The 27,210-nt window shown below is 32.8% G+C and overlaps 2 protein-coding genes across 7 annotated transcripts in view; one reads left to right on the top strand and one right to left on the bottom strand.

The window, feature by feature from the left end:
* RTF2 (replication termination factor 2) overlaps positions 1-27,210 on the bottom strand; it is a 70,410-nt gene that overhangs the window by 18,016 nt on the left and 25,184 nt on the right. The window lies entirely within an intron of this gene.
* LOC127548944 (beta-1,3-galactosyl-O-glycosyl-glycoprotein beta-1,6-N-acetylglucosaminyltransferase 7-like) lies at positions 117-26,920 on the top strand. Of its 6 annotated transcripts, XM_051976628.1 has the most exons (7): positions 4,642-4,773; positions 13,055-13,200; positions 13,524-13,579; positions 14,836-14,899; positions 17,672-18,716; positions 20,499-20,594; positions 24,600-26,920. In XM_051976628.1, exons 5-7 carry the CDS (start codon positions 17,732-17,734, stop codon positions 24,824-24,826), a joined length of 1,308 nt encoding a protein of 435 aa, XP_051832588.1. In that variant the 5' UTR covers positions 4,642-4,773; positions 13,055-13,200; positions 13,524-13,579; positions 14,836-14,899; positions 17,672-17,731; the 3' UTR covers positions 24,827-26,920. The 6 variants fall into 6 exon arrangements, with proteins under 6 accessions (XP_051832591.1, XP_051832588.1, XP_051832587.1 ...); XM_051976631.1 differs by lacking the exons at positions 4,642-4,773; positions 14,836-14,899 and adding an exon at positions 117-302; XM_051976627.1 differs by lacking the exon at positions 14,836-14,899.

Raw genomic sequence — 27,210 nt, 5'->3', positions numbered from 1 at the left:
AACCTCCACCGATGAGTTTCCAAATCTGATGCTATGAAAATGAAAAAAAAAAAAATCGCTGTACTAAGCTGAGCTAATGCTTTTTGCTTCTTCAAAGACTCACAGCTAAGAGACCCACAGGTCAAAATAAATGAGACTGAAATTCTCAGGGGACAAAAGGGCAACAAAACCTGCCAAGCAACTCTGTTCATGTGATTCAAGCTGGATCTGTTGAAAGAAAGGACATTGATAGAAGTCGAAAACAAATCCAGGAATGAACCCTGCTGTGATTTTGCTCCGTGGGATCTGAGAGTTGCCTTTTAGTGAGTGTTTCCTTTAATACTGTTGGGATGTAAGTGGCATGTGTTAAAGCTGGTATTAGTTTGGAACAAAAATGTTTTTATTTGCTCCCTTCTTTGGATTTAAACCAGCCATTACAGCAGTTATATTTTGAATTGAAGGATCCTTGGGCATCTCTTTCCTCACAGAGTAGCTGTTAGCATTCTGTTTAAATCCAGGAAAATGAATGGGGATATGTCAAGTATTAGAACAATTGTACTTGAAATATACTAGTATTGTTCTTAAATTCAGACATAGAAAAGAATTATTAAGCTCTCTTCTTCCCTATTGTGCTAGAGCTAAAAAAGCCAACGTTCCATTCTGTTGCACCAGTCATACCTAAAAAATAAATAAATAATCTTGTTTCCTTAAAAAAAAAAAAAAAAAAAAAAAATATATATATATATACATATATATATATATTCCTTAAAATTCAACAAAACTCTAATTTAGATTTTAATGGTATATATCCTTAACTGTTTACATGAAATTTTACTTATAAACATGTTTTGTAGTTAATTTATTTGATTTTGAAGTACTGTGGCATTCTTTTACGGTATCTTCACCATTATTTTAGGATTGAAAATAAGTAAATTACAAATGTACATTTTCATTTATGGAAATGTCAATACTTTATGGCTTTTTCTGGACAAATAAAAATCACACAATTCCATCTACTTCAGTAAGTAGAAGAAATAATATAATATTTAAAATTCAGTATTGGGATAGAGAGAGCCAGTTTTATGTCATCATATTCTTGGGGCTATTTTGTTCTTTTCAGTTTCTTTATAGTTAATACTTATTCAATCAAATTGATGTCTATTTCTCTGGCATTACATATAAAAGTTAATACAGTGAACTCTTAAATCCTATGAAACTGTATACAACATACCCAGATACATGCTAAGGGGAAGAAGTGCCTAAAGAATACTTCTATATTTATATAGAACATATTCATCATCAGTCAGAGAGATACAGCTAGTTTGAGAGAAAAGAGGTGGGAGAGAAAACTGCCAACCTCTTTGATGAAAAAAAAAAAAAAAAGCAGCATTTGATACAAGAGAAATCCTATTTAAACAAACCAAAAAAAACCTCAAAACAAAAAACCAAAACAAACCCAGCCATACAATTTTCTATAATCAAAAACTGTCTATATGAACTAGGACAGAAGCAATGAGATAGAATTAAAATCCTGTATTGCCTACTGGCTCTCACTAATAAAATACCTTGAATTTTACCACTATGACACAAAAAATCATATATTGCCACCTGGGAAGAACAGCATGTCTCATTAACCCTTACAACCAGTAGACAAAATCAGACATGGAAATGCTGCTAACCATAAGCAGAATTCATATCTATAGAACTGTAGCATTCCAGATCTTATGTATAAAAGAACAATTAAATTAAACAGATCTCATTACAAGGATTTTTTTCTATAAAGTACAGGCAGTCAATTGAAAAGATTCATTAAAATTTTTACAAAACTAAATTATGAGAGGAATTTGTAGGTTCAGAAAGGAAAAAAAATAATTAGATTTTAGAAAAGAATAAAAGAAAAATAAAAAATCATTTGTAAGGGATTGAATGGAGTTATAGTGCTATAGATTAACAAGATGTTTAAGAATTAATTAACTTTGAAAGTCCTATCAAAGGATTGTATTGATCCAAATATAAGCCAAATTTCCCCCCTGAAAATCTGACTATAATATAAAACACAAGAGTAAACTAAGAAGTATCTTTTAAAAATCACTGTATACATATATAAGATATATATATTTTCCTTTTGAATGTTTTATATTTTAACCAATATAGTATTCTAAAAACACATAAATCACTATTGACATCATTCATTCAGCCAATAAAAATGTATTGTTTACCAAGTAAAGTTTACTATAATCAGTAAAAACAAAGGTACAAAAATAATCTAAGACAAATCCACCCTTTAAGACCTTACAATTTAATAAAGGGAAAATAATACAAATATATAGATAAATATAATTTACAGAAAAATGTTAAGTCAGATGAAGAAGATATTTCCAGTTGGAGGTATCAAGAATAGTTCCATGAAGGAAGCATTTAATTCAAACCTAGAAGGATGGGCGGGGCACAAAAACAAGAGGCAGTCAGTGTGGGATAGTGGGAAGAACACCAGACTTGGAGACTGAAGACCTAGATTTGAATCCTACCTCTAAGCCTTATTGACATAAGGAGGCCTAACTACCTAAACCTACTGTTAAAGCACTTAAAATAAACAAATTTTAAAAAAATAACAAAGAAGAACATATCTCTATCTAGTGCCTATTATATGTCAAGTCACTGTGCAAGGCACACTCCAAATAATATCTCACTGGATATTCACAACAATCTTGGAAAGCAGATGCTATTATTAGCTCTATTTTATAGAAGAGGACACTGAGGCAAATAGAAGTTCTGTGACACTAGCCCAAGGCCACATAGCTACTCAATATCTGAGTTGGGATTGAACTCAGGTCATCTTAGCTCCAGATCCAATGCTCTATCAACTGCACCACTTAGATGCCTAGGTGAACAACTAAATTATGAGATTATAGTTTTCTTGATTCTGAATCTTTGAAAACTGGGTTTTGTCTCTCTAGTTAAAATATAAGTCCCTTGAGTCAGGGCCAATTTCTCTTTTGTCTTTTTATCCTCCACAGTGCCTGGCATATGACAACTAATAAATGTTTGTTGACAGAATGACTGGATTATATATACCCTCATCTATTTGTCACAATCCTTCTCTTCTTTCACTATTCAACTCAGATATTACTTCCTCTGTGAAACTTTCCCTTAACCTTCCAAACGTTCTGCCCTTCCTCATATTCCCCTAGAGTACTTTGTATGGTACTTTCCTTTGCACTTGTCATTCCTTACCTTATATTTTATTAAGCTCCTATCCCCACTTTCCAGAAGAATATTAAGTTTCTTGACAGCAGGTACTATATAATTAAAAAAACAAAACTCTAGTGTTCCCCAGACCTAACATGTTTTGTGCTTAATAAGGAGTGTTTGTTGGACTGTAATTGAAAAATAACAGACTCTTAAACAGTGAAGTCTTCAGAGCCCCTGGTAATAGTTAAGAAGTGGGAGAGAGCTTTATCTCTAGCACCCATCATCTCTTCTAATGTGTACATAAGAATCAAAGTTATAATGATTAGGCCTTCATCTCTAATGGACTAGACTGTTAAAGCAGTGTCCTAAGTGACTTCCTGCCTCAGTCTCACCTTTCTCAATCCATTCTTTGCACAGATGAAATAATAATCTGCCTAATGCTCAGGTGTATCATAGAATCCCCCTACTAAAACAAGACAAAACAAAACAAAAAACCGCCTTTCATGGTTCCCTTATTTCCTGTAGACAAACTCCTTAGCTTGACATTTAAGATTCTCTACAATCTAACTCCAACCTTTCCAACATACTGCTCCCTCAAGAACAGCCAACTGAAGATCAGTTATGTTTTCTTGATTTTGTCACCCTCTGAACCTGATATTCCTATCTTCATCTCAATATACTGAAATATTTAAATGCTCAGCTCAAGTATTGTTCCTTGTGAAGTTCATTAGTCCCCAGATGAAAAAGTTTCCATACTCCTCAAATTTTCCTAAAGAATTTATCTCGCTCTTTTCCTTTGTCTTACTGCATACTTATTTGTCTTCCATACACACAATCCTTCCCCCCCTTTTGATTGTGTAAACTCCTCAAAGATAAGAACTATCTAATTTTTAATTTTTATTATTTTATCCCTAGTGCCTAAAAAAAAGTCTGTGGAATGGACTATAGGCAAGTCTCTTGAAGTATAAACTTAGTAAGTCAATTCCTCTCTTTCAGTCAATCAATAAACATGGTCATGTGTTCTGCTGTATCAAGCTTTTACTGGCATCAGTTTGCTAAGGAGACCTTGATGGGAAAACGATACACACAGATAGCAATTCATTTGATTCTGTAAACCTTATATGCTTTGAAAAGCCTATCTTTATCAAAATAAAAATGATTACTACTACATAACAGATACAATTATAGAATATTTTTCTTAAATTATACACAGGAAGGCTTAATGAGTTCACCAAATTTCCAAAATTAATCTTTAGAGTTCTTCAAAGAAGAATTGTCTGCCTACAAAGAGTTAAATCTATTGGGGATTTTCATATTATTCACTAGATCTGTTAGCAATCTAAAGGTTAAAGCTGCAGCAAGACTATTTATAATCAACAGCAATGCAGTCTCCACAGATCTCATTTACAAAGACTGGCTTTGCTGCCTTAAAAGGCTTGTACTGGAACAATGACACAAAAGCAAAAATCTGGAGGCCAGCAGGCTCCCATTCCATATTGCATCCGAGAGGGCATCAAGTTCCGAATTTTTAAAGGACTTACAACTGAACAAAGGTTCTACAGGCAACTTAGTGATGCTGGACTAATCCAACTAAGCAGAAAGGTACAGATTAATATTTAACTAATTTCATGTGACTGTATCAGAAAGATGTAATGAAACCCTCAGCCTGAGTATTGCCTGAAGGATAATGGATTACATATGGGATTTACCTTCATTTAGCTATCATAAATTACTAAAGGAAAAATACATCCATCCATCCATATATATATAAGTAAATTCCCATAGCTCTTCTATATGAGGTATGTTTAAATGTTTCAATTTAACATTAAATATTCTATACTTTATCAATTACCTGAGTGCTAGACTCTAACTGTAGTATAAATTGTTGTAATGCAGTGTTTAAAAATGGCATCAAAGAAGCCTTTTCAGATGTTTTTTGAGTGAAAATATTTAATATACAAAAACAATAAATATAAAACATAGTAAATCTACAACCTATAGAGTATTATTCAAAATTCTTGATTTTATATGTGTGTGTGTGTGTGTGTATACACACACACACACACACACACACACACACACACACACACAATTTAATAACCATTTTTCCCCCAAGGGGGCTTATTACATAGCTTAGATTTTTAAATGTCACACAATAAAAACTAAAACAGTAATTTGAAGATAAAATTTTAATGTAAAGAATTCACATATTTTATATAAATTTATAAAATAAACACACCTCCTGCAAACTAGAAAACCAAACCACTTATTTTTTTAAAAAAGAAATTGAAAAAACTGAAAACACTGCTATTTACAAGGGGTTTTTTGATAATGCTGAATTCAGAGTCCATAAAAAAACTTTTATTTCTCAAATTTCCCCCTTTTATGTCTGTTATACATTGACATTTTGATTTTTATCATGCTTAAACCAAAAAAGAAGTCAAGACTGCTTCGTTTTTAAATGCGAAGGCTTGGAGCAAATTGTCAATTTTCAAAATAGTGATAAAATTGCTTTCCTCCCTTCCATTCAAGTAATAAAAAGCAAGAAGATGTAAACTTATTTAGAATCGCAACTGAGGCAAGATTAGCTTATTATCTTTAAAAAGAACTTTATTACATCTGAGTATTAGGGGAACTAAGGGTTGTAGAAAAGAGTAGCAGGTGCAACAAAATGATTAGATTTGTGGGATAATAGTGTAAATTCCCAAATGATTTATATTAGTAATGGGAATGATGGAAATACACATTTGTTCATCTAGTTAATTCTCATATACCCCCTGATAATAAATAAATATTAACTGATAATGATATTAGTTTAGATACACTAATTTAATCAGTGTATATTTTATTGTCACCCTAATATTTAGTAAAATAAGTTATCAAATCACTCCAATGAGTAGCAATAAATAATGTAAGAATTTAGGCAAAAGTTCATTCATATAGAAATAATTTAATAGAAACAATAAAGCTGTTCTTTATTGCTGATAGTGCCCCTTTTCCCTTTATAAGTACAAAATCAATTCTTGTTTTCATATGCCCAGATGATTTTATCACTTAACTGTAAAACACATTTATATAATAAAAACAGTATCTGTAGATCTCAATGCTTAATGATTGATACAGAAAATTTTCAACTTCACAAATTGATAATTATGAAAATAATTGCATTATTTCATGACCCTTTAAAAAAGAACTCTATGCAATTTTCATTCCAAATCTATCACCAATATAACTCTCCAAAAATGATTTGACTAACAAATACACTTATAAGCTTATGCAAAGATTTGTTTTAAATTCTACTAGTAGTAAATGTTCTAGAATATAGGAAGATAACCTATCATCAAAATGGGTGTTTTGAATTTAATTCCTGATTATGATGGACCACACCTAGGTATTCACACAAATTCTGACCAAAGATATACAAAGATATGAGATGTTGGCTACAGCAAAGGGTATTCTTTTAGCTAAACCTAATGGTCTGTCTGCATGGAAATAAGTAATATTTTCAAAATGGCACACTGCCAAAACAAACCTCAGTCCACTGAGCTCATTTTAAAAAACTAATTAATTCATCCTTAAACTTGCCTTGATAGAAAATAAATGTTCTCTCTATACTAAAAGAGAATTTTTTTTCCATCTTAAAAAAAAAAAAAAGAAGGGTATCAATTTGATGGTTCAATTTTTGCCACTCAACAATCTAAATTTGCTCTTCATTTTGTCTTTGACAAAACAGGCTCTTTTGATAATAAAAGCTGGAAATCTGATTCCTTGCTTATGTAATAGTTAATTTCCTTATAAGGAACAGTAAATCATCACTGTGATTTACCTTACACAGCATTTCTAAGAATTACTATATTCATTTTTTGGGGGGGAGGAAAGGAGTCTCTTTTCATTGCCTAAATAATACCAAAGTTTTAAAAGACAACAAAAATGTATATACATATTTATATGAATTTTTATACCCTAGGAACTTCTCAATTACATTTGTTAAAACGATAATATCACGAAGTTATACAAGTAACATTCTACTGCAATGCAACTCAAACTATTCAAATTTCTTATTGTATAAAATACTTTTTGAAGTTCATGTCTCATTAGTTGTCAGATTTCTGTTGTTATCTATCTGTTATTATTATTATAAAGACATAAAACCTAAGATATGTTTTTAATTAGTTTTGAATTTTAAAATTATTTTGCAACAAACACTACTTGGTGTTTACCAAATCAAAGTAACATTTCTTTTTCCTTCTTGGAGTATTCCCTATTGAAAGGCATTATCGTATCTTAGTCCCTCAATGCACGCACAAGCCTTCTCCCCTTCCCTCCTGAGGTTTGGCTACTGGGTACAGAATGTCCATCAGTTCATCTATTTTTGGAAATGTTTTGTTCCTCAAGCAGCATGATAAAGAGCCCAAATAAGCCTATCTTTTTTTTTTTTTTTTTGGTAGGGAAAATATCCAGATGACCACTTCCCCAAACCTCCCACATTTCCAAATAAAAACCTTGAAAAGGCAGAATTGTACAGAGGATGGAATATCAGACTACTAGGCCTAAACTTCATATTCACTGCTTTCTAGATGTAAGATTCTGTTCATTTAATCATTGTATACCTCAATTTCCTCATCTGTAACATAAGGGAGCTTAAACTCAATGGCCTCGAATCCCTTCCAATTTTAAAGTATGATAATATAATGACTCAATGCCAAAAATTCAAAATAAGGGAGAAAAAACAAAAACTTACTAGAACGTGTCTATATTCCATATTTACTTGTCTTGACACAACCTACCCTACTAAAAACAAAATGCCTAGAAAGCAACATTTTTCCTTAAACACATGCCAAGTTCATATGCTGCCAAAATGTGTAATCACAACATAGTATCAAATGGTTCAATATCTAAGCTTGTTTGCAACAATATTTCACAAGCTTAAAAATGGCATTTCCTCTGTTATCTTGCTACAGAATTTCTTTTTAAGGAAGGATTGTTAGCATAGTCTTTTTCTCTTCAAGCTGAAAAAACAGGGGAAAGAGTCTCTTGATACAGCAAGAGATTAAATCTTAAAATCTTCCTCAGCTAAATCTGTTTTCCTATAACAGTATTTCACTTATCAAGAGGCTACTTATTTGGCAACAACACAGCAGTGAACCATTAATCATTATATTATTTGTAAAGTACCTCTTTTTCAGCTCTAAATTCTATGATTCCATGAACCAGAAAGTAATACAAAAAAGCCTCTGGGGAACCAAAATAGGCATCACTGTCTATGTACTGAAGCACCTAAACATAATACTCATAGAATGCCCCTCATTTACAGCCTATTTATCTTTATTTTGTACACAGTTCCAATAAGCTTACTTAATTGGTTTCATGACCCATACTAGGTCAGAACCAATAAATTAGAAGAGAAAGTAGTAGCAGTCACAATGAGAAAACATTACAAAATGAAAAGTGATAGCTTGACAATAAGAGAGACAATAGAAAAAACTATAGGCAAAAATTAAAATGAAGCACAATTCAGAGCTTTACAACGTAGGATAAAAACAGCCCTATGTTCCTCAAGAGTACTACTATATTGCATCAGATAATATTTTATTCTTATATTGATTGATCTTGTGTTATTAAATATTATATTCTAAGAAGTCAGGTAGATTTAGAAAGCTTTTCCTTATTATTATTATTTTATGTTTGGATATTTAAAGAAGTAGGCTTCAATTATATTCTTGCTATGTTCTTTGTTAATGGGGGGTGGGAAAGAAATCAATATCCTAATTTAATAAGAGATAATTTGGGTCATAGTGTCCTAAGGAAATATGCTGTGACTTATAGTAATACATTTAGAATATAAACATGAACCAGTTTGGAATGGGGCTTCTAACAAAGGAACTGCATTCAATTTAGTTGAGCAAATATGCATTAAGTACCTATTTTGTGTTGACTATACTGGAGATATAGAGATGCCTTTGAAGAGCTTATAATATATATGTAGACATCTACAAATAACTCAGCAAATCCTTAATTTTTATAGATAAGGAACTTGAGGTTTAGAGGGATTAAGTGATTTGTCCATATTCACACAAGTAGTAAGTAGGAAGGTTGAGATTGGAATTAGAGCCTACAAATCTAATGTAATAGAATTGTAATCTTATCCAAATAATGAAATTTGCACCAGTCACACACCAAGGCATAAGAGATTCTATCAGGGAAAAACTGTTTCCACTTAGGTAAATCAGAGAAAGCTTATGTAAAGGGTAGTTAACTGGGCTGAGCCTTGAAAAAAGATGATATAGGTAACATCTTTTCAAGGAATAGACAAGAGTATGCGCATTAATGTCCAGAAGCAGGAGATATCAAAATAAAAAAAAGAATAAAGCTAAAAGCTAAAGATAGGACCAAGTCAGATTGTGAAAGGCTGTGAAATTTTGTAAAAAATATATATTTTATTTGGTAGGCACTGGAAAGTCACCAAAATCTTTTGGTCTTGTGTATGTCAGCAGATTACTTTGGCAGTCTTGTGAAGGATGGGAAGAGGGAGATCTAAAGACCAAAAGGTCCAGAAGTCCAGTTAGGACAGGGAAGAGGGAAGGAGGGAGGGGGAGAGAGAGGGAGGAGAGAGGAAAAAGGAGGAATGGAGAGAGATGAAAAGGAGGAAGGAGGAAAGAAGAGAGAGCAGAAGGGGAGAGGAGAGGGAAAAGGAAAGGTAAGGAGAGAGAGAAAGAGAGAGAAGGAGGAGAGGTAAAGAGGAGGGGAGAGAGAGAAAGAGGGAGGAGAAGTAAAGGCAGAGGTGGGAGGAAAGAGAAAGTGTGAGAGTGTATGTATGTGTACAATCTTAACCTTTTTTTGTGTCATAGAACCCTCTGGCAGTCTAGTGAAGTCCATGGATCACTTATCAGAATGTTTCTAAAAGTATTAAATATATACAAAGAAAACTAGAGGCTAGTAAAAAAAAAAAAAAAAGTATTTTTTTTCCCTTATCTAAGTCCTCAGACCCCAGGTAAAGAACCTCGGGGTTAGGCAGCCTTTACAGAATAGTGGCAATGCAAATAGAAAGGAAAGGATGGATAAAGGGATGAATACTATCTTGATGTTGCAGAAGGATATTCAACAGTCTTTAGTGATTTAATAATTCGAAGTTTGGACTAAGGGAGAGGTAAATGTCAAAGATGATTTGGGGAAATAATTGTTATCACCAAAAATAAGAAAGTTTTAAGAAGTAAGCTTTCCCTAGTTGGGGAAAGAAGAGTATTTATCTGAGAGAGTGAAGTATTTTCAACATAATGTATTAAAAGTATTTATAAGTACAACTTTAAAATAAAAATTTTATCAACTCTAAAACAATTTAACTCAACTTCAAAACTTTACATTATTTGTAAAAAGAAATAAAGAACACTTGATCCATTAACTACAAAATGAAATGATAAATCAGAATAATTGTTTTTCTTTCCTCTTAGGAGAGACTCCTGCTTAAGCTAATATTTCAAATATAATGAAACAGCATCCTTGGATTATATACATGGATTCTAGCTAATGTCAAAAGCAGGTGATTTTTTTTAATGCAATCTCCTAAGAACAATTTCTAAAAAAAAAAAGAAAAGTTGGTAAGTCACCAGAAAAGTGCAATTTAATAAATTTAGCACAAATCATTAAGAAAATATGACCTATAAAAAAGTAATATATTTTCCAAGTAATGGTAGAATGTTTCATACTGACATACAGTCAACCTCTAAGATTTATAGAAAACAATAAGATTTAGGGATGAAAGGAACCTTAGGGACCAGCTATTTTAACAGCTTAATTTTATTTTTTTAAATACATTTTATTGATGCTTTTGTTTTGTTTTTTAAAATTTATTATTTTTTATTATTTTATTTTTATTTATTTATTTATTTTTAAAATAACTTTTTATTGACAGAACCCATGCCAGGGTAATTTTTTACAGCATTATCCCTTGCACTCACTTTCTGTTCCAATTTTTCCCCTTCCTCCCTCCACCCCCTCCCCCAGATGGCAAGCAATCCTTTACATGTTGAATGGGTTGCAGTATATCCTAGATACAATATATGTGTGCAGAACCGAACAGTTTTCTTGTTGAACAGAGAGAATTGGATTCAGAAGGTATAAATAACCGGGGAAGAAAAACAAAAATGCAAACAGTTTATATTCATTTCCCAGTGTTCTTTCTTTGGGTGTAGCTGCTTCTGTCCATCCTTGATCAACTGCAACTGAATTAGCTCTCTTTATCGAAGAGATCCACTTCCATCAGAATACATCCTCAAATACTATCATTGTTGAGGTATATAATGATCTCCTGGTTCTGCTCATTTCACTTAGCATCAGTTCATGTAAGTTTCGATGCTTTTGTTTTAACATGAGTCATTTCCTGACCCCCTCTAGACAGAATGGTCCTTTGTGTGACAATGAAAAATAATTAAACAAAAATATCCAATATAAAGACCCTGATAACATATGCAATGTCCTATTACAGTAATTCTTCCCTTATGCTGTGGAAGAATTATGTTTCATTATATTTTCTGAGATTCACTATTTTTTCATTACTCTTTTCTTTATTCTGCCCAGACCTAAACAGTTGCTAAATTTCAGCAATTCTACCTTTAATGGAAAAGTACATTTACTTCCTTCTCTTCACTCACACAGCCACTACCTCTGGCCCAAGCCCTCATCATCTCTCACCTGGACCAAGAGAACAGCTACTCCCTATTTCCTAGCTCCCAATTTCCTCACCTCTCACAACTCAAAATTTCAAACAGCTGCCAAAATGATATTTGTAAAGCACAAGACTGAGAAGTTTGCCCACTCAGATCCAAAAACTTTAACGACTCCCTTTTGTTTCTATGATCAAATCCCTCTGATATTTAAAAAAATCCATGTTTCCTGCCTTATGTACTCAACCAAACTGGTCTACTTCCTATCCTCTATACACTACAGGACATTGCACCTGCTACGTCTCTGCATAGGCTGTCTCTTTCCTCTGTGCCTTGAATGAGCACCCCTCTTCTCAAATGCACTTCTTGGAATATCAACGTTCCCTTCAAGGCATAGCCCAAATGCCATATTACAAGAGGGAGCTCATTCTAGTTCTTCTAGCTAAGCGTACTTTTCCCTTTACTTCGAAAGTATTTAATATGTGTTCTATGTTAATTTATCTGTGCATACCAGGGGTGAGGAACTTCCTATCCATGGACTTTTGAAATCATTTGGTAAGGCAGTTGCAGGTGATGATGAGCTGAAAGCTAGGTACAACAACCTCCCACTGCTGAAGTTCTATAAGCTGATAATTTTTTTTTTAATATAAAGCCTTTTATTTTCAAAATATATGCATGGATAATTTGACAATGACCCTTGCATAGTCTTGTGTTTCAGATTTTCTCTTCCTTTCCCCCACCTCCTCCCCTAGGTGACAAGCAATTCAACATATGTTAAGCATGTTAAAATAGGTTAAATCCAATATGTATAAACATATTTATACAAGTTTCTTACTACACAAGAGAAATCAAACTGATAATTTTGTATGGCTCATGAATGATGTTACAAATCTCCAAATGGCTCTTGGCAGAAAAAAGCTTCTCCACCCCTCTTGTATATGATGTTTCCTCTGACAGAATATAAATTCCTTGGTGCAAGTTATATTTTTGTCTTTGCATTCCTAGAATCTGGCACAGTATCTGATACATAGTAGGCATTCAATAAAGAATTCAACTGTTTTTTAGTGTTCAAAATTTTTTTTACACCATCATAATCATATATATAATTGTCTTGTTCTGTTTATTTTGCTTTACATCAGTACATATAAATCTTTTCATAATTCTCTGAATTTCTCCTATTTTTCCCTTACTGCATAATGTTTCATTATAATTGTGTATCACAGTTTTTCCAGCCATTCACCAATCGATGAGTGTCCACTTTGTTCCTAATTCTTTGTAACCATGAAGAGTGCTGACATGAGAACCTGCAACTTCCTCATTTTACAGAAGAGGAAATGGAGGCCCAGAGAAGTTAAGGGATTCCCTGAAGGTAATATCGATAGAAGCTGCTGGTGGGTTTTTCTTCTTTCCACTACACCAAAAATCAATTTGAACATTTTCAAAAGTATAAGTGAACTTTAGAAGGCTTTTTTTTTTTTTTTTTTACTTTTTAATATAATAGGATCATAGATTTAGAGCTGAAAGGAGCCACACAGTCAAGTTTAAACCCCCTTTTTTTCAAATAAGGAAACCGAGGCACAGAGGGGCTAAACTGGGAAATTCCCAAGGATCATGCAGTTAGTATAATTAGAAGCTGAGTCTTTCTAGTGCACCATGAGGCTTCTCAAAAACATTGTATCCTTCTTGTTCTAGGTACTCCATAAAAGTATTCAGCAATTAATTAAGGTGCTATCCAAGATTCAAAATCAGTAAGTAAAGAACAGCAAATGACCAGTGGGGGGAAGAGGAGAAGACAAGGGTCTGCATAATCTACTTTGGAGTTTCTTATACTGAAATGAGATAAGTCTATGAAGCAACTTTCTTCCCCTGCTTTTTTCACACTCTCTTCTCATTCAATTGTCTTAAGAAAAAATGTCTTATACTTCACATTTTTCAATTGGAAAATGCTGAATTCTTGTCTCTAATGACTCCAGAACAGATGTATATGGATTGAAATGTTAGGATCCCTGCACAAAGGATCCATACTCTGAGGCTTAAATGGTTAAATGCTTAACAAAACCTGGGCAGCATGTCAATTCTCTGGAATCCTTCTGCTTCTTATTTACTGAAGTAGATCCTTGGTGGATTGCCTATACACCCTTCTGTTGATCCTTATCCTTATTCCGACATTAACTTCATCCCAGACATCCATTTTGGGAAGTTAAATCTCAATTAATTTGGGTAGCATTAAAAACACTTAAATGAAATGACTGAGACCAGCAAAGGAAGGAAAAATAGACTGAGATTCATACATACATACATACACACACAAACCCCACACATACACATACACATGATAATATTAACAAAAACATAGAAGAACCTTGTCAAGCCTCTCTTTTTCATCCATTAGAACGCTAAAAGACCATTTCTTACAACCTTTCTTTTCTATAATGTCATAGGCTACATACACCTGTCCCAATTCAGGAAGGCTATGTTCTCACTCATTTTCTTTACTTGGCTGAAATATAGGAGGGGAAGGGACGTTATTCAGCTCAATTCCCCTTTATTCGATCATCATGACTACTTCCCACCATACTTCAATCCAAACTGAGAAGATCTAGATAGGCCAAGACCCCCTGATTTAAAAAACAAACAAACAACCCACCCCACAAAACCCCAACAACACAGATCCCTTAAAGTTGGTCTTTTTTTTTTTTTAAAGGCCTTCACAGCTTAATAGTGCCTTAACTACTATATCAATAATATGATTTTAAAATTCAGGATTTGGTTTCACTGTGAAAAATGAACAATAACAGGGTGTGGGGCTGTTTCCTGATTATTTCCTTTAAATCTTGAAGCCTCAAGAGCTTTTCAGATTTGTTTTTTCTTCAAACTCAAAAGTTCCTAGATAATTTTGGAAGCAACATAGAGGGCACATGTTTACAGATAGAACAGAAAGAGGAGAGGAAGAAAAGGAATATTTTGGTTTACTTTTAAGAGGCAATTTTTTTCCTAAACCAAGGAGGAAATCTTTCAACTGTAAGAGGACTCATGACTGACCAGAAAGAAGTGACCATAAAAAAGAGGTAGGAATTCATGGGAGAAGTATCAGATGGTTTAATATAGACAAAATTAAGAAGAGAGCTAGCTCTATTTCACACCATTTTGCTGTGAATATAAGTTCTTTTTGCTGTAGAAGTATAAATCATCTCCAGGTGAAAGAAAAGGAGTTTGTACTAGAAAACAAATTTGATGAATGACATTTTAGAAAATTAAGGAGACACCAGGGCAAAATCTATATTAATAGGTTTATGCTGCATAAACCCCTTCTCACAGACTCAAACCTTGAAGTTACCTCATAACCCTTTGGTATCAGCTCTGATTTAAGGCTGAAACACCTAATACCCATGAGGAAAAGGAGAGAACTCATGTACTGAGCAGTAAGGAACATTATGGCTCCTTATGTTTGTAACCATTAGGGAAAGAGAGAGGTAAAAAATATTTTTTGGGGGGAATGGGGGAAGTACTATAAAATGGAGTACTCTCCCTGTTTCTCCTTTCATTTTCTGAAGAGGAAGATTGCTAGGAAATGACAGGGAATAGTCTATCAGGACCCAAGGTAAAAAAAGAAAAAAAATTTTAAGGAAAATGCAAAAATGGCAAAGTTATAGAAGTAACAAAAACATTTGAAGCATGTTTGAAAGTAAAAATCTGTAACATTTCAGAGATTATTTTGATTTGTATTAATTCAACTAAAGCAAATTGGTCATATTTTCAAATGACCTCTTTGGGTTAGAGTTCTTGCTAGAAAAAAAATCAAAATGGGTTCTATTAATAAGACACAATAAATGGTTCTTAGGATAAGAAAATCTCTTTTGATATATCTTATTCTGTAAATTTTCACTATCTTAATATACTCCATAATCATTAGTTTTGTCAGGGTTATCAGTTCTCAATTATTCAGAGTTGTAAATATCCTCCCAGTCCCTTACCATTTCACTCATTAGCATCTTTAGGGAGTGATCAGATAAGGAGTAATAAAAACAGATCAAAATCTGTATTTTTCAACTCTTCAGGTCTATTAAATATGCTTTATAGGGAGGGAATGGAATGGAGGAAACTAAGGCATTTTAAATGAGTCTTGCATTTTCTTTAAGTTGCTTTTAGTTTATCCATTGTTATTCTAAGAGCAAAACTTTGTAAGTATATCCCCCAAGACACCGAAATAAAAAAGATTTTACCTAGAAATACAAAAGCCACAAAATGTTAAAAACTAAAAGGGACCTTTGAAATCATCTCCAATTCTCTGTTTTTACATACGAGAAAGTGAATTCATATCAAGTTTAAAAAATAAAATGAAGCAAGGAACTTTTTTGATTCTAAGGGGGGAAAATAGTTTATTCTTCTACACAGTTAAAGTCTGACTTAAAATTCTCACACACACACACACTCCCAAATAATCATTACAGATTAAAATACATTACAGTTTAAGTAGTTCAATGAATTTTTTTTAAATGACAAAAATAAAACATTTAAATATAACCCATATCTTAGATACAGAAATAAATTAACAGCCTCCTATAATGGAGAGGGAATTAACAACACCTGGATTTAAGTTCCTCTTCTGAGATAAATTGAGGATGTTAAGTTTAGATGAGTCTCTTTCAATGTCTCTTTGCCCTCCTTCCCCATAGATGACAAATTGCAGAGAAGCAGCAGAATTCATAGGGAAAGGCAGTTTCCTTACACTGGATTCCATAAATCAATTAATAAGACATAATGTATGATTCTCTGAATAAGAATAAGAATTCTCACAATAAGAAATTACAGGTCAGGTTTTGTAGGATTGGGAGGTCCCTTTGCCTGTGTAATATATAGTCCAGCAGGAAGAAGGAACCCCAAGATATATGTGGGAGGGGTCCTGGTGGATTATGATGCGAATTCACAGAAGAAGCTCATACCGTAGGTTACGGCCAACAGATCTTATGAATGTGAGGCAGATTCTCCCAAAATGGCCAAAAAGGGATATGAGTTGTAGCTGATGAGGCCTGGAGAGGTACAGTCTAGAAAAGATCCTGGGCTGTAAAGGCCACTAGTCCTATGAAGTCAGCCTCATGGAACTGTGATAGCTAAGGTGCCTATTGCTCTAGGGGTGGGGCAAATGGGTTCCTGAGGAACAAGATCATCATTCAAGAGTTGTGAGTAGGAAGGGGCCATATTTATAACCCTCCATTACAGTGATAGAATGTAAGCTCCTTGAGGGCAGGGGCTATTTTTTTGTTTTGTTTTGTCTTTGTCTCTTCAGTGCCTAGCAAGTAATAGATATTTAATAAGTGTTTGTTGGATTAGATAGGTCAGGGTAAAAACCATTTTTAAAAATAAGTATTTTTTTTTTTAAGTTATATAACTGGAAAATAAGCCACATGCCCTTCAATATCTAGATCCAAAAGGAGTAAAATGTTGTGGTGATATTAGATGACCTGGCTCTTGATAGGTATGTTAAGTCTAGGCAAGTCACTTAATTTCTCTAAGTCTCATTTTTCTCATTTGCAAAGCAAGGACAGTAATATTTATATTAGTTATTTCACAAGGCTACTATAGTAAAGAAACTGCATAAAGTATAAAATGCTAAATAAATGATTTAATGTTACTATCTATAACAATATGGGTTGCTATACATATACATATTTTATATAGCATTTTTAAGCAGTTCTTTTCTATTTCTTTTATTTTTGTTACTAGTTTTGTAAAAGCAAAGCAAATTACTCTCTCCCCAAAAAAACCAAACCCTTCCCAAAGTTTGCCTTTAAATCTATTTTTAAAAAAACTATCCTTAAATTTCATGTACTTTTTTTTAGGAGGCTTAAACAAATATTTGTTCAAACTATGGTGAGAAGAAAGTTCCTGGAAGATAAAAAATGAACCAGCTGGATGCAACAAAGTCAGGATTTTTAGTGTGCATTGGTATTTGCATTTTTATTTTCATTTTTCTTTATGTGAGGAATACAACTCCAGATGAACCAAAAGAAGAACCAGCCTACCCAGAATCAACAGAGTGTGGCTTTTATCCAGATGAAATATGTTCAGCTCTTTTTGAGGGGAAAGGGGCTGCCCCTCAAATTGGACAACTCTGTCAGCAAAACACTCAACAGACTGAAATAACCCCTTGCCTAGGGACACCAGGCAGTTGTAACTGCTCTCTGATTTTTCAGGGGCTACATTTCATTACAAGACCCCTGTCTACAGAAGAAGGGAATTTCTCCTTGGCATATATTATAACCATTCATAAAGAGTTAGCGATGTTTGTGAAGCTTCTCAGAGCTATTTATGTCCCTCAGAATGTTTACTGCATACACATTGATGAAAAATCACCCCAAAATTATAAAACTGCAGTGAAAAACCTGGTTGACTGTTTTGAAAACATCTTTATTTCATCAAAGAGAGAGACTGTGATTTATGGTGGATTTTCAAGACTACAGGCAGATATTAACTGTATGAAAGACCTAGTGAGCTCCACATTTCAGTGGAAGTATGTAATAAACCTTTGTGGGCAGGATTATCCAATCAAGACTAACAAAGAAATCATACAATATATCAAAAGCAAATGGAATGGTAAAAATATGACCCCAGGAGTAATTCAGCCTGCGCACATGAAATACAGGACACACCAAAGTTACAAAGAATATGTTCATCAAGGAAATGCTTATGTTTATCCAACTAAAAAAGAAAAAAAAGATCCCCCACATAATTTAACAATATACTTTGGAAGTGCTTATTATGTACTCACTAGGCAGTTTGTTGAATTTGCACTGACAGATATCAGGGCAAAAGACTTGCTTGAGTGGTCAAAAGATACATACAGTCCCGATGAACATTACTGGGTTACACTGAATAGATTAAGAGGTAAGAGGAATGGTGGACTCTTAGGGTTCTAGGAGAACAACGGATAGTAGGGAGCAGTTCAGCTCCAGCTAATAAGCTTCGTTTCATTTCAAACTTTACCCATTTCCAACAATTTTCTTACAAGCTCTTTAAGTTTTTGCCAAGTGTGATGTACATCCCATGGTAGGAGTAACAAGGCGCATCTCTTTATCAATGGTATAAAACCAGCCAAGACTAAGGCTTCAAAACCTGTGGAATTGGCTCTGATCCCTTCTTTTCCCAAACAATTACAAAGACTTCTTAAAAGCCTCAATTTGAAAGATATGAAAATATCCCAATACAATTTTTTTGGCATGCTATTTAGAAAGAAATGCTATTTATAATAATGTTTGTGGCTATTACTTTCTTTGAGTTATGTTTTGGTAACTTCCAAATTTAATCAACTTTTTAGGAAAAGAATTAAAACAAGGATATCAAATTTATTTTCTTTTATATTTAGCTTTGAAAGAAGTCTATTTTGCAATTTTACCAAATCTTAGAAGAAAACTGACACCTAGTTAGTAGACTTAAAAAAAACAAACCCTTGTGTTGTTACAATTAAGGATCCATTTTGTGTTTAAGAAGCAGTCTCTCTTTATCAAGGCTTTAGTAACTGATCATGTTTGATTCAAACTGGAATGACAATGACCAACTGCTCTGATATAATACTGAAAGAAACTCAGAGGTGGTAAAATAACACACAAAATGTATCATTAACTTGTATGATAGTCTTGGATTTAATCCTTTCTCATCCCAATTAGTTCTATTAAAATAGATTAACAAGCACTTGTTAAGCACTCAGGCACTGTTAGGCTCTAAGGACACAAAGAAAAAATAAAAAAGTCAGTTTAGCAGACTACTATGGAAAACAACATTATCAGAGCAAAGTGCTTTATAAATGTTTCATCATAAAGACAGGAGAAAGGAAATCTAAAAACACATTTTTTAAAAGTCAGATTTCATCATTTTAGTTTTCCTTTAGTAAACAGAAGTAACTTCATGGATCCTTAAGAGCTATATTCTATACTATTTATGAGACAATTTAAGAAAATATTTATCAAAAATAGCCATTCGGTTTATGCAGTTAAAATGGATAAATTAAAGTTTAATGGCTAAGAATTGAAGTGATTCTTTATGGTTTAAACTAAGGTTAAGAAAGAATGTTAACTATTGTTAACATTCTTTTAGTAATTCTGGACCCTTACTTTACATATTACTATCAACTGTTGACAAAAGGGACTTCAAGTTTGATTCATTTTTCTCTTTTGCAGAAGCTATGATCTCACTTGAGGGCAAAACAAGGCAAATCTTTCTTTCTAATCCTACAAAAAGAGATGAAACTGATAAAGAAATCCTTATAGGGAATAATATTTAGATGGGATTGACAAAATTTAGAGTTGTGATGAACCCTAATGATCATCAAATCTAGTTATCATTTAACAATAGCTGAAGGCCAGAAATCATTTGTTAACTACTTTCAAGGTTATTTGGATAATAAGAGGCAGGCAAGGTTCAAACGCAAATTATCTTAATTCCAAAGTCAGTATTCTTTTTACTAAACAATGTGGTAGGTTTTTTTATTTACTCATTTGCCCAACAAAATATAAAAATACTAATTACTTAATGACTTCCTACATTTATTTTTACATTCTGTTCTAAAATGTTAGTTCACTAATTCTTGAATATAAGGAAGGAAAAATATTCTAAAGGGATAATTATGGTTACTTTTAACCTCTCCCAATTGAAATTCTCTTTTCCCCTTAGATGCTCCAGGTGCTACACCAAATGCTGACTGGGAAGGTCATATTCGAGCTATTAAATGGAAAGATATGGAAGGAATTGTTCATAATGGTTGCAAAGGTAATATTGAAGATCAAATTATACAAATTATACTTAAATATATAATTAGCTGATTGTGGAAAACAAAAAAGGGTGTTACAGAAATAAAGTCAAATGTTTTGACTTTGTTAAGTGGGAAAATGATAGTGTCTATTACCTATAGACCAGTAAATTTGGTTTCAAATTGCTACTAATATTCTAAAATATACTATTAACGGTTTGGTTTGTAAAATCTATATAAGTCATTAAGAAGAGGCCAAGTCAGAATAATTTCTTCTTCTTCTTTTTTTTTTTAAACAAAGTAAAGAAATTGATAAGCCAAAAGAATGCTATACACACAGATTAAATGGATTTTAGCAACGCACTAGCCAAAGTTTCCTGTGTTCCTCTCATGTGAGACATATGAAAAAGATGGCAGAGTAGGTATAAGGATTCAGAATTGGCTGAATAACTGCTTCCATTTCACCTTGGAAAAAAATATGAGTTTATTAAATTTGTAGAGGTGGGAGGAAGGAAGAGAACTGTGTTCAAGTATCAAGAATACTATCATATAGAAAAAAAAAGATTAGATTTCTTTTACTCAACTATAGAAAGTCAATAGTGGATGCAAATTGCAGAGGTAGTAGATTACAATTTAGAAAAAACACTTCCTTCAAATCAGAGTTGTTTTGGGAGTTAAGGGGTTACTCCTCACTATAAGTCTTTAAACAAAAACTGATTAACCATTTTTCAAAAATTTTATAGAAGGGATTATTGGAGAACCATATGTTATACAAGGTTGTCTCTGAGATCCCTTGCAACCCTGTTATATTCAAGTAGCAGGAAAATAATAAAAGTACTGGCTCTTAAATAGTACTGTTCCACTTGACAAGAACACCTCTACGTATGTTGGATATCATCTTATAACTAGTGCTCAATATTTAAGTAGGCTAGATATGATTTTTAAAGTTTTGTAATGAAATAACTGTCAACCTGTCTCTATAAAGCTGCAGAGAAAGTAGAATATAGTTTAAAAATTAGGTTTAAAGTACATTATTTAAATTTTGGTTCAAAATAGTTAAAGTGTAAAAGTCAACATCCCTCCAATGACAGAATATGTTTCTGTCCATTAAATAGTCAGTGGCATTCTTAAGTAGGAAAGTCAAACTCATTTATTTACCCAAATTAAACATGTTAAAAAGACCTCAAAAAAAATTATTCCGAAAGAGTCTACTATATTTAGTTGGGGGAACATATACAAATACAGGATAAACAAAACTAATTTCATTGTTTATAGGCTATTTAAGCAAAATGCTGGAGAGAAAATTCTACCCAATCAAGGATATTTGTAGACCAATTATGCACTTCATAGAGTTAAAGGCAGCACATTTAGAAAGCACCTTAAGTTTGCGGAACACTTTATAGACACTGCTTCATCTGATTCTTCTAGCAGCCCTGTGAACTACATAGTGTTACTATCACTATTTCCATTTTATAGATTAGGAAACAAGCTCTGACAGTTTGAGAAGCTTGCTCATTATTGCATAATCATTCCTTATGTGACAAAGCGGGATGTAAATCTGGATTTCCTGATTTCATATCTAGCACTCTATCCATCATAACATACTGCCTCTTACCATGATGAAAATATCCAATTTACTTTATTTTTATATTACACAGAGTATTTGTATTTGTGTAAGTTGAAATGAATTCTAGAGAATGAACTTGCAAATTCCCAAGTTCAAATTCAGTGCCATCTTCATTTGATTATGATATAATCATAATCATATGATCATGCAAATGAATCAGGTATACCAGGCTGGAAGAAAGCCAGGCAGGCCAGCTTAAAACAAACAGAATAAACAAACTAAACAAACAGAAAAAACAAACTTAATAAGAATTTTGATCACACAAGGACAAGGTCTCACCACCAGGAGGTTGGTCACCTGCTAGATTTTTTTTTCCCAAAATAATTTATAAAAACCACCTATATTCAGGCTTATAGAAGTTGTAATCTTAATGAAGAAGACACTTGATGATGATAATGCTGACTTTTTGAAGTATTAGGAGTAAGGAAAAAAATATGATCTTTAAGCAGTAATATTCAATGTGGCAGGATCCTTTGAAAGGTAAATGTTAAAGATTTGCAACTAGATTTATACAACCAAATGTTACCAGGTTTACAACTAGAAACTGAAGACTAGGGGACTTAAATGATTTGTCCAAGGTCACAAAGATAGGAAGTAAAGTGAGGTCCTTTCAGAGACAGTTTATTAAGGCTTATCCAATAGCTGTTCGCATGTCCAATAAACGAATATTTTAAGGATCTATCATTTCATTGGTACAGGGACCCTCACTATCAATAAACAACACAATTCTCGATAACTTTAGTAGGTGATCTTTGAGTAATGCTTTGAACTAAAAAAAAATTCATTACCCTGAGATCTGCCTGGTGATGGTTGGTCGTCAGATAAGAGACAAACTATATTAATGGCCAGTGATGCTTGCTGATTTATTGGTAGGTATTTTACTATTGGTTTTAATACCAGAAGCCATGTTCAGTTTGGTAGAACCTGACAGAGCACGTACTCTACTGACATAGCCTTAAGAACCCAGGTCACCTTCATGCCATGTGGGAAAATTAGGGAAGAGATTTTAAAGTCAAATAGAAAGTGGTAATATGTATTATTTAACTATATTTTTAAATTTTATTTTACTAACATTTCCCAATTTTATTTTAATCTGGTTTGGGAAACACCAGAGAATGCTGTGAGTTGTACATGGTGTATAATGGTGTATAGCTCTGCATTAGAGGTTTTAGTTGAAGGCTTGCTTATCTAAACAATACTTAACTACTTACACTGCAACTCTAGAATTATTGTGTTTTCAAAAGTATAAGGAATTTGAGTTTTACCAGAAATAGTTGGAGAGCAACACTTATACTAATTACTTATGTCAATTATGATCTGACAGAAAAGATAGTATATAAAGTTAGAAAGCAGTTACTATTAAGCAGTTACTAGTAAGGTAAGAGAGAGAACTCAAATGTTGGAAATTTCATGACAAAATTATTTGTTCTTCCCAAAGTTAAACTTTTGCTAGTAATATTTTACTTACATTCTGAAATGCAAGTTTTATTTATAATTTAAGCACATATTTTTAGACATATTTATTTAAACATGCATTCACATTCCAGAGAAATTTAATTCACTTTACATTGTTTAAGCAATCACTAGGTATAAGACACCGTGTGAAACAATGGAAAATGATAAAAATGAGTCATATATTTAAATCCCTGAGAAACTTATCCTTTTTTGAGGAGGATATGATATGAACATAGGTTGTAAAGTGTATCACAAAGTGGAGAGAGATGGGTACAAAAGAGATTACTTAACAAAATGCTTTAGAAAAATTTGCAGCTGAAAATAATTCTCTTCCTCCTCAAATTTAGATATTTAAAAAAAAAATCAATCTTAGAGCTTTAAGTCCTAGTTAGTTATTTTATTATTCCTAATAAAAATTTTAGTATGTTCTCCATTTGAAAACCATTCCTTAAAATTTTAATATATTTGTCCATCTAGTCTAACACAATATAACACTACAAACATTTTTGGCTTATCTCCCTCTTTCACTAGGTCTTAGATCATCAATCAAACAATTCTGTAATGCCTTAGAGGAAGCAATATTGGCTTGCCTTATTTTTGTGCCTCTCCCCTTTTTGCTTTTCCAATATAGTTCCCTTGTGCTTTTAGCCAGCCAAAGGATTCCACAGCATTCACCCATGGCAGCCATTAAACTTTGTTCAAAAACTATAGTCAATGGGAATAAAAACTTCCAATTAGCTATTTATAAACCAAACTCTAAAAGCCCCTTCCATCAAAGCTACTATGGAAACCTAAGGTAACCAGTTTAATGCACAGCAAACAAACCAACAAACTCACAGGTAACATCCTGTAACAGAAAATTATTTTTACAAAATTAGAATTTTATTGTGTAAACAAAGTCAGCCAAGCTTGTACTAACTATGGTTTTAATTTATCTTAACAGGACATTATGTTCGAAATATCTGTGTGTATGGATTGGGAGATCTGCAATGGATTATTGAATCCCCTCATTTATTCGCTAACAAATTTGAGCTTGCAACATATCCACTTGTGATGGAATGCTTAGAGAGAAGATATAGACTTAAAGTACTAAATCAGGCAGAGGTCCCTTCAGAATCACATTGGCATTTACAAGAGACTTCCCATTTTAATATGAAAATAAATATTTGATCAGCAAGTAATACATACTGTCAAGAATAAAGAGAGAAACTATCAAGCTTTCTAATTCACTTTTTTATTTTGAGTGCTGTTCCTTTAATTACAAGGGAACACAGCTTTAAATAAGATGAAATAAGTACAAAAATAATGAAAATGTAGATATCCCCCAATGATATACAGTTTAGGCCTAAAACCATTAAAAGTTGAACAATGGATTTAGAAATGCAGAATGTTATATACTGAACTTTCATAAATTCAAAGAAAGCAAAGAAAAAGCAAAATGTGCCATTATTTATTGAAGAAATTCTAAAAGTTCAAATTGCTTCACATGATTCATTGAAAACTAAAATTACCCCTTAATATAGTTCTAGAATAATTAACAAGCATTTACTAAATAGTAAGCACTGGAAATGTTCAAGAACAAATCAAGGGAAAATAAAGGCTGGATAAAATGAGATCATATTTTAAAATTCTATGCTATCTTACAGAAAAAAAAAATAGACATATTTTCCCCCTCCAATGAGGCAATGGGGTTAAGTGACTTGGCCAGGGTCACACAACTAGGAAGTGTTAAGTGTCTGGGGACAGATCTGAACTTGGGTCCTCCTGAGTTCAGGCTGGTATTCCATCCTCTGTGCTACCTCGCTGTCCCAAAAACTATATATTTTAGAGTTCATCTATAGTTACTCTTAATAGTAAATCAAGCAACCTTATAAGATTGCTGAATATAATGAATATTGTATTTCTCTAAAAGAAAAAGGAATCTATTATGGTAAACAGTCATTAAGCAGCTTATTGTTTATCTCAAGATTGTCAACTAACCATTTAATATCACTATTTGGTCTGAATCATTCTCCAAATCAATGATGGATATTTAACCAATGGCTATCTCTCTCTTGAGGAGATAAAGTTATAAAGTATCTTTCCTCCAAAAGAGTTCAAAGTAACTCAGAACAACAAAAACTGAATCTGTGCGCGCGCGCACGTGTGTGTGTGTGTGTGTGTGTGTGTGTGTGTGTGTAATACAGTAACAACACAAGGAAAAACAATAAAGAAAATAAGGAAAGAACCAAGACCAAGTGGTATTGAAAAGGAAGGGCATCATAGAAAAACATATGAAATATAAGCAAATTATGAAAGCCCTCAAAGCTACCCAAAGTGGTAGCAGAAATATTAAGACATTGCCCTTGAAAGCTAGTTGAAGAAAACAGAATAATCTACTAAATGAAGAAAAATGGGTAACACAACAGATGAACAAAAACTCCTTTTATATCTTCCGAGGTAAAGAATACAACCCTGTATTTTCTGTTATACAAAGAAATAGGGAAAATGAATTTTAAAATTAAGAATATTAGAGCAGAACAGATTCCTAAGAGATCGAATCCAATGTCCAAATTTTAGAGATGAAGAAATTAAAATCCAGAAAGGTTAAAAGTCATATTGCCTAAGGTTGTACCAGATTAATAAGCAAAAATGAGATGAAAAATCTGGTCTTCTAACATGTTGTCCTCAAGCATTTTTCCCTGCTTCCCAATGTCTTTCAGCTGATATAGTGTTCTACTGAGGGCACAGTTTGACTTAAGACTACAAAAGCCTTTTTCTTTTTAAAGAATGATGCTCAGACTACTAAGAGAATTAATAATTCTACTTACTAATTAGAACATAGCAGAAAATAATTAAGTATTTTCTGAAGTGCAGCTATAAGCAGAGGTAAGTGAATTCATAAAATTAATGAAAAATAAGCATTGAATATTATGCAAAAGTACAATAAATACTATTAAAAGGACTCTGTGTTAAATAGTTTCAGGGTTTTTTGGACATTCTTCTATGGTTAGCTAGGTGAGCTTGAAAGAAATGCCAGTTTCTATTTTGCTTTGAAAATATATCATGGATCCATATAAAATAAATGTGTCATTTATTTTTGTTACTGGAAAAAAATAGGACTTGAATAGTTAACAGACAATATGGCTCTGGAAGTATTATTTAGGATAATCACAAACTCAGACTCGTAAAGAACGGGTGAAGCAAGATGATCATCATGCCCTTGGATAATAATATTCACTACAGAACCTGGAAATTAGAATAAACTTTACAATGTGCAATGAAGTTTCTTCTCTTATTTAAAACATATGCACACACACACCTAAAATCTGTAGTCCATATGGTTATAACTTCTTTGTTGTTTCTCCTAACAAAATACACTCACCTATAAGTTGTTATTTTAGCAGGATTTTTTTATAATACAGAAGACATCATTTTACAAATATTTCACTTTCTTAACCTAAGCAGTCTGAAAAACTAGTTAAGTTTACTATTACTAAATATATTACGAATGTATCATAGAATGCTGCATTGTTTAGTGCTGTGCAACTTACATTCACCCCAATTTGTTTCTC

This window comes from Antechinus flavipes, chromosome 2, assembly GCF_016432865.1.
Source record: "Antechinus flavipes isolate AdamAnt ecotype Samford, QLD, Australia chromosome 2, AdamAnt_v2, whole genome shotgun sequence".
Taxonomy (NCBI): domain Eukaryota; kingdom Metazoa; phylum Chordata; class Mammalia; order Dasyuromorphia; family Dasyuridae; genus Antechinus; species Antechinus flavipes.
Note: the sequence above shows the minus strand (reverse complement) of the source record. Positions and strands in the feature narration are given on the sequence as shown.

Coding starts and splice junctions, on each gene's coding strand:
- LOC127548944 (XM_051976631.1), top strand. CDS start 17,732: ATGAACCAGCTGGATGCAACAAAGTCAGGATTTTTAGTGTGCATTGGT. Junction 18,717..20,498: donor TACACTGAATAGATTAAGAG/GTAAGAGGAATG, acceptor TTTTCCCCTTAG/ATGCTCCAGGTGCTACACCA. Junction 20,595..24,599: donor TGTTCATAATGGTTGCAAAG/GTAATATTGAAG, acceptor TTATCTTAACAG/GACATTATGTTCGAAATATC.